The sequence below is a fragment of the Patella vulgata genome, chromosome 9, assembly GCF_932274485.2.
Source record: "Patella vulgata chromosome 9, xgPatVulg1.2, whole genome shotgun sequence".
NCBI classification, from domain to species: Eukaryota; Metazoa; Mollusca; class Gastropoda; family Patellidae; genus Patella; species Patella vulgata.
The window spans coordinates 4,146,310-4,160,533 of NC_065887.2; the positions used below are offsets into that span (position 1 = coordinate 4,146,310).

The 14,224-nt window shown below is 38.7% G+C and overlaps 1 protein-coding gene across 5 annotated transcripts in view; it reads left to right on the forward strand.

The window, feature by feature from the left end:
- LOC126831601 (guanylate kinase) overlaps window positions 1–9,136 on the forward strand; it is a 28,630-nt gene extending 19,494 nt beyond the window's left edge. For all 5 annotated transcript variants that reach the window (XM_056103127.1, XM_050562194.2, XM_050562195.2 and 2 more), the window contains exons 5-8: window positions 310–454; window positions 2,043–2,127; window positions 2,919–3,004; window positions 4,702–9,136. In XM_056103127.1, coding sequence (XP_055959102.1) covers window positions 310–454; window positions 2,043–2,127; window positions 2,919–3,004; window positions 4,702–4,722 — 337 coding nt within the window. In that variant the 3' untranslated portion in view covers window positions 4,723–9,136. The remainder of the gene's footprint in view (window positions 1–309; window positions 455–2,042; window positions 2,128–2,918; window positions 3,005–4,701) is intronic.
- The last annotated feature ends 5,088 nt before the right edge of the window (window positions 9,137–14,224 follow it).

Below are 14,224 nucleotides of genomic sequence, written 5' to 3' on the forward strand. Positions count from 1 at the left end.
AATGTCCTTGCCAGACCCTCTGTCCTGCATCCACTAACAAGGGGAACCACCCACATTGGAAAATTCCGGAAAACTGTATCAATCTAACACTGAATGGACCTCCTGCTCAGTTAGCCACTGCCTTACTCACTGCGCCCTCGAGCTCCCGATTATCGGAAAAATTAACAAAAGAAGAGGTGACTTGTTTAATGTAGGTGATGACGGACAGCAATACAATATTCTGACACACAGAAATATATAAAAATCTTTTAAAAAAGAAATTATCTTTTTAAAATATAAAAACATAGATTTAACTTTTTTTATTTTCAGTAAAAAATCAGTGAATGATATCCAGAAATCTGGTAAAATCTGTATTTTAGAAGTAGAAATTACTGGGGTTAAAAGTATAAAAAAATCCGATTTACAGCCAACACCAAGATATATCTTTATTAAACCACCAAGTCTAGATATATTGGTTCGTTAAATTTAATTACTTTACAATAACATTAACGTGGGAGTTGATTACAGAACGTTTCACAGCTCATAAAAAATTATGGTGTCCCAAGTGGATCACTGTGAAGTTATAGGATTCCTCAGTACAATTTTAGGACCAGGAAGTGGTCACTAACTGCTACTCATCTTGTTCTTGGGGTGATGCTCTTCAAAACAACCCTAAGGCTCCATTAATTCAAGTCCAATTGACTTGTAAATTGGCATGCTTCTTCTTTCCACAAATCTACACCGATGTGGTGAATTACGTTGTTGAATTCCTGGCCCATAGTATGATCGTACTTGTTTATCGTACCCGGAATGGAAGAGTTGGCAGGCCCGGTGGATTGACACACACCCTGTAGATCATTGTACGAGGAATGGAGTAGTTGGCTGGCCAGTTGGAAATAGTATGGTCTGTCATGGGTTTGGTCACAGGATATGTGTCAGGGTTGTTTACGTAACTTCTTGTGTTCTCACTTGGCACTTCGATTATATCCAACTTCAAGAGACCACATGTTAGTCTCAAAATGACCCAGTATGTGTTGAATGTATAACATACTCCATCTCTCTCTATACCTGGAATTATCACATAAGTTGAAGCCTGATTTCCTCCAGCTTCAAAAGGGCTCCACTTCTTTCTCCTTCACTGTACCTGGATTGCACACACCACATCACCACTGTAGTGTTGGCAGTACAAGGTAATATTAATGTAACAGTAGACTGATGACACCACTGTAGTGTGGGCAGTACAGGGTAATATTGATGTAACAGTAAACTAATGACACCACTGTAGTGTGGGCAGTACAGGGTAATATTAATGTAACAGTAGACTGATGACACCACTGTAGTGTGGGCAGTGTGGGCAGTACAGGGTAATATTGATGTAACAGTAAACTAATGACACCACTGTAGTGTGGGCAGTACAGGGTAATATTAATGTAACAGTAGACTGATGACACCACTGTAGTGTGGGCAGTACAGGGTAATATTGATGTAACAGTAAACTAATGACACCACTGTAGTGTGGGCAGTACAGGGTAATATTAATGTAACAGTAGACTGATGACACCACTGTAGTGTGGGCAGTACAAGGTAATATTAATGTAATAGTAGACTGATGACACCACTGTAGTGTGGGCAGGACAAGGTAATATTAATGTAATAGTAGACGGATGACACCACTGTAGTGTGGGCAGTACAGGGTAATATTAATGTAACAGTAGACTGATGACACCACTGTAGTGTGGGCAGTACAAGGTAATATTAATGTAATAGTAGACTGATGACACCACTGTAGTGTGGGCAGTACAGGGTAATATTAATGTAACAGTAGACTGATGATACCAATCATGAGCGTTTATAATCTTTCGTGTGGGTCGTACACAATAATATTAATGTAACAGTAGACTAATAGTAAGTGCAGAAAAACCACACTACACTGACTACACGCAAAACAAAATCTACAAGACAAACCTGCGGATAAAACAGAAAATAGACATTGCACCAAATAAACAAATAATGATAAACGATTTAGAAAAATGATACGAATGAAGTTTGATTTTATTTTGTAGAAGAGTAGATTAGAAGGTAGAGGAACTGAAACACCAGAAAGTTTACAAAAACGACTTGATACAGCAGCCGAAGCTTTAGACTACGGTAAAATATACTCACAAAATATTTCTCCCAACCTTGTTCTCAAGGTTCCCTACAACAGAGATCTGCCCGGTTCCTCTGGTTTCCTCCTGCTTGTAAACATCCATACATGCAAGCGATTGATTGAAATAAATTTGAAGTATATGTTAGTCCCAAAATGACATAGTTTGTGTTAAGTAATTGTTTATTACCATGTATATAGTATATCAGTTTTTATAAAACAATAGTTGACAATACATTCGTGATGGTGGAGATGTATAATAATAGGTAATTGTATTTCAAAGAATTGTGAACTGTTTATTCCAGTTTATTTACTAAATTGTATTTACTGGTAAAGATGGTTCATTTGATCATAAAACCCTCTCTCTCTCAAAGGTAGCGGGGGAAGTGGTGGATGGCTGAATTGTTATCATAAATTTTGTCATTGAGTCAACTGGTTTCGATTCCCCTGTCGTACATGACAAGGAGTATGGTCGCCTGTCCAACTTCGTGGGTTTTCTGCGAGCCCTCCGGTTTCCTCCCACAGCTAAAGACCCCTACCTGCAAGTGAATTATTGAAATAAAATTGAACCATGTATTAGTCCCGAAATGACCTAGTTTGTGTCAAGTGGACTTAAACCCCATCCCTCTCTCTCCCTCAGTCTCTTTTAATGACTAGTTTTAGTGTATTATAAAATTGTTATTTTAAAGATGGATCATTTGATCATACCCCCCCCCTCTCTCTCTCTCTCTCTCTCTCTCTCAGTCTCTATTAATGAGTAGTTTTAGTGTATTATAAAATTGTTATTTTAAAGCTGGTAAAGACGGTGTCTATGATTATATTATCATCAACGATAGTCTAGAAGATGCTTATAAAATATTTAAAAATATTTTTAAGCAAGTAAGTTTTATTATTTCTAATTTTCTAGTTTTATCATTGAACTACTCTAGGGTTCTTAGTTTATAAAATCAGCTATTCCAGTATTCACTTTTATTGTCGTAGTTTGATCAGAAGGTCTGTCATTGAGTCAAGTAGAGTGATGGTTTCAATTCCCCATTTGTACGTGACAAGGAGTAGGGTTGTCTGTGCAGCCTCGTGGGTTTTCTCCGGGTACTCTCCGGTTTCCTCCCACTGTAAAGACCCCTGCACGCAAGAAAAATGAAATGAAACGGGGTTTAACGTCCTACTGTTCTGCTCCAACTGGGCTAATGAAGATGGGCATAGTCCATACAGTGTGCTATGAGGGAAATTTTGTCCGGACGGCAATTTAATTCCAACTGTTAAGGCTTCTTTTACCAAGGTGTCTTGATTATTTATACCATCCGAATGAATAGACACTGTTCCTTGCCAGGGCCTCCATCCTGCACCACTGACATGGATGAACCTGCGGAACTTTCTTGGCACACACTGGAATCGAACGATGGAACTCATAGCTAGTGAACCAGCAGCTTACTGAGAGCACCATGGGTTCCTCCCCTGAGAGGCCAAACACGATTGAAGAAATGAAGTGCAGTGCAATAGGGTTTACTCTTCTGCACCCACCGGGCTATACAATTTCCATCTTCATTAGCCCAGTTCAGAGCAGAACAGTAGGACGTTAAAGTTACAATTTCATATTTTTAAGTTATATTTTTAAAATGTATTAAAATAAAGCCTTAAAATAGATGGTATCTATCAACAGTCCTACCTTGTTAAAGAATAATCCTATTAATCCTATAATTCACTATTGCCAGTTGAGAAATTGGCAAAAATATCATTTTCAACTTCAAATCCAAACGTTTGAAGATAGCTATTCCATGGGGGGATTAGAAAAACAAGGGAGGTAATTGTGTTATTATTTCCGGTGTAAATGAGTTTTAAGTGTGAGAATGACACCTATGATCGTATAATAGTGAGTTGACAACCTATTGAGCAAAAGACATAGAAATAATTATCTTTTGACTTTCTTAGAAAATATGAAATTCTCGCTTTAAACCCCATTTCATTCATTTGCTATGCTATTTTGCTTCCACCTACATGTTCTCAAATTCTGACAAAAGGTGCACCAGACCTTTAACCTGACAAATAATGAGGAACAACACGAGGATCACGCCTGGTACCTCCTGGTGAGTGAGTGAGCACCTTACTCTCTGAGCCACTGTGACTCCCCAAGTTTCCAGGACTTTATTCCTCTTCACAATTATGTCACACTGATCCGCAGTGAATATTTGCTTGGCCGCGACAATCACTGATAAGGATGACATTGATGCGGCTTAATGAGCTAGAAATATTAATTTTTTTCCTGCGACAAATTAAATTCTAAAACATTTTTTGTATATATTGGAAAAATAAATAAAGGCTTTTGACGTATTTGTAGGTAAAAATTATTTCCGATTTAGTGTAAATGGGTATTAAATTGACTAAAATGCAGCATTCTCTCCGAAGCAGTTATGTCTTATGTAAACAATGCACGCGCCATTCAGCCAATGATTCACACCGCGTGCTGTGACAGCACATGTTAAGGCAGTCATCTATGACAGACATATTATACGAGACTCGTAATTCTCTGTGAAACAGATTGCAATTATGTATGTAATTATCGTGTTTTTCTTTGACAGGATCTGAAATCGTTACAGTGAAGACGTTCCACATCAGCACATGGTTACTTATATTGCTCACTTTATTAGAGGGACTACTTTATTTTGTGTTCTTAAACTTGGTAGCGAGTTCACCGTTTGTCACCAGAAATATCCATACACCACCACATCACCAGTAAAAAACCAACATTACCTCATGTTGATCATTTTACATTGACGTTCCATTTCTCTCATAATAGTCAAATAACATCAGGTTTATTTATCGCTGTGATAAACCAGGCGCGTGTTCAGAGCGTATTTTATTCCTCCAACATTCATCGAAATAATGTCTAATGAAACAAGATGTGAACAAGCAGAAATCTTGTTTTTGAACATCTGATTTATAAAATTTTTGTGTAATGCCCCAGACCCCAAACTCACCCCTGCTAAAGTCAGGATATTAAAGGAACTAAATCTATATTCTTTGGCAACAAGAAATAAACATAAACGAGTTGTGTTGAACGCATATAATAATGTAATATGAATGTATATGAACTGATTTACATTCAATCATTTTTGTTTTTACCCTAATTTCCAATCAGTTATGTTCGGCAAAAAATATGTGAGGAGTCCAAATTAAATGGTATTCTTTGATGTCTGGTTATTCATGTCTACACCAGTAGTATTCTGTGGGATATGTTTAGCCTCATTCATCAAGTTGCTTCATTACAAATGATGCTCGAAAGCATTCTGGTACGCAGCTTGTGTGCCAGTTTTAAAATTTACATTTTGTCTTAAGTATTAGATATCAGAAGCCCATCTTTTCACAGTAAATTATCAACATCAATGTTGATTTTAATTGACTATTTAGTCATCTTTACAATGTCATAGACTGTGGATGATATTGAGTTGCCTCCTTTAATACGTATAACATGTTAGTGATGTTGATAGATATGTCTAATATTACAATAATCATTCAATCAACACAGAAATTGGTACAGTACCATTCGTTCTGTCCGTGTCACATGTCTTATAAATTACTGTAGTAGAGACAGAAGTAAGGAACACAAACCTCTTTTCAAAAACCAGATCATTTATTTCACATTTCTGGAAAAATCATGTATTTTTTAACACGTTAGTTAGAATAAGTAGTGTTTTTATATATTTTTATACTTGATAGGATAAACCTTGAGTTAAATATTATAAATGGTAATTCACAATCGAATTTTGTATCGTACAATAGCAAGCTGGTGATCATGGCTGTCATATATTTATCTACTCTGTCGTCTGCTTGATTTGCATGTTGGGGGCACGCGTTAAAATAGCGCCACGCCATCTTACGTGGACTACGTCATTGTTCTAGACCATCACTTCTCTGTGCTCTCTTCTATGGTTTGTTTTCAGCAAAAATATGACGTTAAAACTTCCAATCTCGATCCAAGACATAAATTTACATATTGTTTATCTCTGGGAAAACTCGCCGGCCATATGTGGTCGTTTTGAATGTTGCTTCACAAAGATCCAAGATGACGCCTCACACTTGCGTTTCTTCAGAAATTCACGCATTTAGCCAAATCACTCACATTGTGCGCTAAAAATAGTGCCCGGTAAATCATCAAATCGAATGAACTTTTGATGTCAAGATGTGTAACTCATGCAAACCGATGCCTAAATGTTGAGAAATAGGCAGCATTTCATTCTAACACATCCTGCCAATGAGGAACCCCTGGGCGGAGCTTAGGGACCGATTTCACTCTGATTAATGGGCGGTGATTTTTAATGGCTTGTGGGTTTTACCAGAGATAAACGAAGGTTCAAGTTATCTATAGAATCGAGATTAAACATCCTGTTTATATCGTCTGTGAAACTCTACAGACTGAACTGAATTGAGCCATTTTCACACTGATAATCCTGTTTTGAGATTCATCTTCCACCATATTGTAGTTTGCAAGTTATTCCCATCCCTTAAATATCGATCAGAAACTTTAATTTTGTTATTTCTTTTACACAACCAAAAAAGAAGATGAATAATTTGGGTGATGAATTGAATCTCGACTGTCCAAACTAAAACTACTACATGTATACCAATAACAATATCTAAACCACTTTATCATTGTATAATGAATCTCAAACAGTTGTTAAATATGTTGCCTAAAGTCTTCTCTTTTTCATATTTTTCTGTAGATGTCTTCAGCATGCACCATGTTTTAGTTTTTATTAGATAATCTCACAGATCTTGGTGTATTTTTTATTCGATAATCTCACAGATCTTGGTGTATTTTTTATTCGAAAATCTCACCGATCTTGGTGTAGTATTTATTCGATGCTCTCACAGATCTTGGTGTATTTTTATTTGATAATCTCACAGATCTTGGTGTAGTATTTTTTCGATGCTCTCACAGATCTTGGTGTATTTTTATTCGATAATCTCACGGATCTTTGTAGACTGGTTAGAGTGTTCGCACTGTATCATAAGGTCTGTCATTGAGTCAACTGGCGTGATTTTGATTCCCCAGTTGTATGTGACAAGGAGTAGGGTCGCCTGTCCATCCTCGTGGGTTTTCTCCCGGTCCTCCGGTTTCCTTCCACTGCTAAATACATCTACCCGCAAATGAATTATTGAAATAAAATTGAACCATATGTTAGTCCTGAAATGACCTAGTTTGTGTCGAGTGGACGTTAATCCCCATTTCTCTCTCTCTCTCTCTACATGCAAGATTTTCTGTGAGTTATTCTATTATTATTGGTTGACGAAACTTCAATATAAAACTATAATCTATCAGCATTACTCCTCATACCATTTCTTATTCGTGATCATCGCATACAGTATATTCATTTAAGTACATCACATAGTTAAAAAAAAAAGTTTATTCATTTGGGTACATCGCATAGCTAAAAGAGTTTATTCATTTGGAGATCTTGTATAGCTAAAACAGTATATTCATTTGGGGATCTTGCATAGTTAAATCAGTATATTCATTTGGGTACATCGCATAGCTTAAAGAGTTTATTCATTTGGGTACATCGCATAGCTTAAAGATTTTATTCATTTGGGTACATCGTATAGTTAAAACAGTTTATTCATTTGGGTGAATCGCATAGCTAAAACAGTATATTTTGTTGTATTCTAGGTAATCATATGTTTGTAGTAATTGTAGGTTATTTGTTGTTAAAAATAAAAACATGGATAAAACTATAAGAAGGGTTTAGACCAACACTGGTATTAAACCCAGGGTCTCCAGGCCAGTGAGCTAGCATCTCACCAGCTGAGCCACCATCTTACCAGCTGAGCCACCATCAGGATCGGAGACGGTCTAGCACAAATGACGTTATATATGGATTGCTGGTTAGGGTTAGGTCTAGGGTTAGCGCTAGCCCTGTTTACATCTCGAGACCTTGACGAAATCTGCAGTCCTAACCCTTACCCACACTCGACACATGACGTCATATGTGCCAGACCGTCTCCGATCCTGATGGTGGCTCAGCTGGTAAGATGGTGGCTCAGCTGGTAAGATGCTAGCTCACTGGCCTGGAGACCCTGGGTTTAAAAAAAACCTGTACTAAAAAACAGGACATTTATACTTACACAGGTCACAATTACTGAAGAGGTTATGACCAGGATTATCCAGTCATATTAAAACAATTACTGAAGAGGTTATGACCAGGATTATCCAGTCATATTAAAACAATTGCAGTAATTCTCAATCTGATTACAACACAGATCCTATTTCATTCCGTTTTTTATAGTTCAAAATTCTGTTTTACTTGTCTTTACTACACTAGGATCTGGAAGAGTTGTTATATAACCTGTGTTCTGGTTGATGTGAGGGATTAGCCAATGAAACCATCTATTACGGCGAGTTCTTGGCGTGTGGTGCATGGAACTGTGACAATAATGCTGAATTGGGCCAACAGCCGCTCATATGACCCCTGACGCAAACCTTCCAATACAACCAGTCAGATCTTCGTGTAGTAGAGACCATCGAAAGTACAAAAAAAAACGAAATATAGATCAGTATTTTAATCGGATTGAGTAAATGTAGTCCTTCGAACTGTGACCTAGTTAATACTTACTATCATTGAAACATCAATTGCTTGGTCAAAACGTCGCTTAGTATTAAACTCAGTAATTGTGTATCCATAAAATTATACCTTGTGTCATTGAAACAATTTAACATTAAGACTTATTGGCTCAGTCATATATTTAACATCATTTAATCACTTTGTTGACACATTATTTAAGACTATCAATTATTAGACTATCTGTTTAGTTGACACATTATTTAAGACTTTCAATTATTAGACTATCTGTTAAATTGACACATTATTTAAGACTATCAATTATTAGACTATCTGTTAAGTTTGAGTATAGGTAGGCTATTTATTATATGTTATTTGTCATTATAATGTGGTCAGATTTGTTGGTTTTGTCAAATTAATTTCATGTATCTAGAGGTTGTAATAAAGAGGAAAATTATTCGGTTTTTTGTTTCTATGGTTATATGTTTTGTTGCCTGGCAACCTATGGGATTTAAGGGTTACAAATTGTGAATTTCGTATTCTACTACAGATTTATTGTTCTTGAGCCCATTCTGAACATCTGAGACACGCTACCTGCGGAGTAGTATCTCAGACACAGTCAACAGCCATGATATCCATATCATGTGATCTACACATCACAGGTCATGACATTGACGTCAATGGGTCATGAGGTCAACAACACGTTATATTGGAAACAATAGGTTTATCTTCAGCATTGTGTCCTTAGCACCCATAAAGACTATATCATTCGTACAGTCCCAACATGTTCTTTCTTCTTCCAATTATTTTTCACAAAAATAACATCTACAACTCATAGAATTGACGTTGTCTTCAATGACAGCGTCTTCAATGACAGCGTCTGCGAATTGTTATTCATAGAGGGCACTATTTTGTGCTTCGGTCTATTTCAGATATACATAATCATTTCTGTTAATGTTTTTAGCGTTGGGATTGACTAATAGTTAATTTATTTCAGTTCTAAAACAAATATTTTAAACTTTAACGCAAATTTAGAAAATAGCCAAATTCTGGCTGGGATTACTGAGCAAAATGGCCATTCACTGTATACGTGCGAAAAAAAAGCTAGCCACCAATTAATTTTCGTACGTTAGTTACGTACGTCTTGAGCCATGTATATTCTTTTGTCATCTGAAGCTGGGGGGATTTTGTGAGTCAGGTGCAGGCTCACTAACCAGACAGTCTGAGGTTCGATTCGGTGTTTGATCCCTGCATTGGCCGAGAAAGTTCATCCAGGCCCCAAGTTCACAAAGCATTCTCAGACTTAAGTTGAGAATTTACTCAAAATTGTTCTCCTTATTTTAACTAAAATAATATAGACCTTTATGAAACTATTGTTGTTTTAAAGTATCAAATACATCAATAAGCAACTATGTGCAAAGTTTCGTGTTTCTGGATCAAAGATATTTTTCATAATTAGTGATTGAAAGTTGAGTAAATTCTCAACTTAAGTCTGAGAATGCATGGTTCCCCCTTGTCAGTGATGCAGGACGGAGGGCCTGACAAGGACAGCTGTCTAGTCCTTCGATTGAGACGAAAAACCGAGGTCCCATGTATACATTAGAATGCATTTAAAAGATCCCTTGGCAGTTGGAATTCGATATAAGAGTAGGCGATAGTTCCACTGCCCGGGCAAAATTTCCCTCATAGCACACTGTATGGCGTATGCCCGTCTTCATTAGCCCAGCATAGGAGCAGAACAGTAGGACGTTAAACCCCATCTCATTTCATTTCGATTCGGCGTGGTGGTTTCCCCCTTGTTAAAGGGTGCAGACAGAATTTGAAATAAGAGTTGGCCATGCCATAGCCCCACTGTACAGATATAATTATTCCTCATAGCACAACATATGACATATACCTGTCTTCACAGTTTCCCAGCAGCTGCAGATGAGTAGGACGTTAAACTCCATTTCATTTCACTTCATTTTTGTCATAGATCAAACTTTAGTTGCATAGTTGGGGAACCTGTGGTGTGGGCTGTCAAACTATTTGTTTTGAAAGGAAATGAAGTGAAATGGGGTTTAAATCCCTACAGTTTTGCACCAATGGTTCGCATTGGACCTTGATTTTTCATACAGATACCTTTTCCCTTGCCAGGGCCTCATTCCTTCAACACAGGGATTAAAAAGCAAAGCTAAACAATACCAATAATAATAAGAATTTCTCAGCCAACACCAGGATTGAAACCGTGACGTCTTGATTAGGGAGCTACCCCCTTACTTACTGAGCACTTTGTTCTAATTGAAATTAGCGTAGGCCTACAGATGGCTTTGTCAGGTTGTAGCATATCTGGCGGGTGGATGATGTTACCATCAGATCATAGATAGCATTGTTTAGGGTTACTTGGTCATTACAGAATCAACTCTAAACATGTCGTCGTTAGGTAGACGAAGTGACGTATCGTCAAATAAAGTCGTATGAAGATATCGTCACTTCGTCTGCACACCGACGATGTGTCTAATTGACATACACTTTCCACTTAAACCACTCCCATCTACCAAAGTATAATTAATGGATCTGACTCATCATATGTTCATCATGATCATTAGATGGCCATGTCAATACACCCTGCAACTTCTATACCGCAACCATGGCAAATACACCCCATTAGGCAAAGCGGCGTGAAGCCCACAAGGGACATAACTCAACTAATCTTTTCTAAGGGGAGATAACTCTGCCCCTAGATCCCCCCCCCCCCCCGCCCAGGGTCGCCTCTATACTACTGAGATGGATTCCAAGTACTAAGGGCGCTATTGCACTTTCGTACCTCTACCAGTTCCCGTGGTCGTAGGAACTTGAAATTTTCAGAGGATGTTCAGGGGGACTAGCAATGACCACACACCAAATTTCAGCCGAATTGATCAATAACTTTTTATTTTACCGACCTTTTAATTTCTAACGAGAGAGAGCTTCATCCGTTTGACGCCATTTGCTTTGTTTACTATTTAGACTCGAATAACAAGACACTAAGACGGAAACAGACACACTGCACTAGCTGCCTAACACTGCAGTTCATAAAAATTAATATAATTTTCGTATACTTTAATTTTTGCGCGAAGCCACCATTTTCTATAAAATACTATTTGGTGTTGATCAGTGGATTGGCCTTTAGGTGTGAATATTGCCGTGACCTTGATTTTGACCTTGAGTCCAAACTTCCCATCCATATCGGGGCCTTTGCGTTTAAGCTTGCCGTGGCCTTATTTCTTTCTGTATTGTATAAGTTAATGTTCGAGGTGAAAGCAGAGACGACGTCCTTCAGAAAAGATAATTGGGTCAAAGTCGTAGGTCAAGGTCACCTTACAGAAAACTAAACTCAAACTTTTCAAAGTCGTTTTAGGGACATTTGACCTTGACTTACGACCTTGACCCCGTAACCATTTTTGAAGGCTATCACCTTGGCTTGAATCATGGACGTTTACCTTGGTCCTGTCGCACACTGCTCGGTCAGAAAAAGGTCAAACGCAGAGGGGCCCGTGTCCGAAAGGAAGTCAATGGGCGTGGTCAATGTGAACGGTCGTGGTGACCTCCACTAGTCACCTGTAACCATCCGTGACCTTGACTTCGACCTTGAGTCCAAACTTCCCATCTATCTCGGGCCCTTTTCGTTTATGCTTACCGTGGCCTTATTTCTAACTGTATTATCAAAGTTAATGTTCGAGGTGAAAGCAGAGACGACGTCCCCCAGAAAAGATAATTGGGTCAAAGTCGTAGGTCAAGGTCATGTTACAGAAAATTAAACTCAAACTTTTCAAAGTCAGTTTTGGGACATTTGACCTTGACTTACGACCTTGACCCCGTAACCATTTTCGAAGGCTATCACCTTGCCTTGAACCATCGACGTTTACTTTGTTCCTGTCGCACACTGTTCGGTCAGAAAAGGGTCAAACGCAAAGGGCCCGTGTCCGAAAGGAAGTCAATGGGCGTGGTCAATGTGAAAGGTCGTGGTGACCTCCACTAGTCACCTGTAACCATCCGTGACCTTGACTTCGACCTTGAGTCCAAACTTCCCATCTATCTCGGGCCCTTTTCGTTTATGCTTGCCGTGACCTTATTTCTAACTGTATTATCAAAGTTAATGTTCGAGGTTAAAGCAGAGACGACGTCCCCCAGAAAAGATAATTGGGTCAAAGTCGTAGGTCAAGGTCATCTTACAGAAAACTAAACTCAAACTTTTCAAAGTCAGTTTTGGGACATTTGACCTTGACTTACGACCTTGACCCCGTAACCATTTTCGAAGGCTATCACATTGGCTTGAAACATGAACGTTTAACTTGGTCCTGTCGCACACTGCTCGGTCAGAAAACGGTCAAACGCAGAGGGTCCGTGTCCGAAAGGAAGTCAATGGGCGTGGTCAATGTGAAAGGTCGTGGTGACCTCCACTAGTCACCGTTAACCATCCGTAACCATGACTCTGACCTTGAGTCCAAACGTCCCATCCATATCGGGGCCTTTGCGTTTATGCTTGCCGTGGCCTTATTTCTAACTGTATTATCAAAGTTAATGTTTGAGGTTAAAGCAGAGACGACGTCCTCCAGAAAAGATAATTGGGTCAAAGTCGTAGGTCAAGGTCATCTTACAGAAAACTAAACTCAAACTTTTCAAAGTCAGTTTTGGGACATTTGACCTTGACTTACGACCTTGACCCCGTAACCATTTTCGAAGGCTATCAACTTGGCTTGAACCATCGACGTTTACTTTGGTCCTGTCGCACACTGTTCGGTCAGAAAAGGGTCAAACGCAAAGGGCCCGTGTCCGAAAGGAAGTCAATGGGCGTGGTCAATGTGAAAGGTCGTGGTGACCTCCATTAGTCACCGTTAACCATCCGTGACCTTGATTTTGACCTTGAGTCCAAACTTCCCATCCATCTCGGGCCCTTTGCGTTTATGCTTGCCGTGACCTTATTTCTTACTGTATTATCAAAATTAATGTTCGAGGTGAAAGCAGAGACGACGTCCTTCAGAAAATATAATTGGGTCAAAGTCGTAGGTCAAGGTCATGTTACAGAAAAATAAACTCAAACTTTTCAAAGTCATTTTTGGGACATTTGACCTTGACTTACGACCTTGACCCCCTAACTATTTTAAACAGCCATCATCTGGGCTTCAGCCATCGACGTTTACCTTGGTCCTGTCGCACACTGCTCGGTCAGAAAACGATCAAACGAAGAGGGTCTGTGTTCGAAAGGAAGTCAATAGGCGCGGTCAATGTAATTGATTCATCTGACCTCATGATACGATTGTGGTGAACCAATCTGACCGAACAGTGTGCGACAGGATCAAAGTAAACGTCGATGGTTCAAGCCAAGTTGATAGCCTTCGAAAATGGTTACGGGGTCAAGGTCGTAAGTCAAGGTCAAATGTCCCAAAACTGACTTTGAAAAGTTTGAGTTTAGTTTTCTGTAAGATGACCTTGACCTACGACTTTGACCCAATTATCTTTTCTGGAGGACGTCGTCTCTGCTTTAACCTCGAACATTAACTTTGATAATACAGTTAGAAATAAG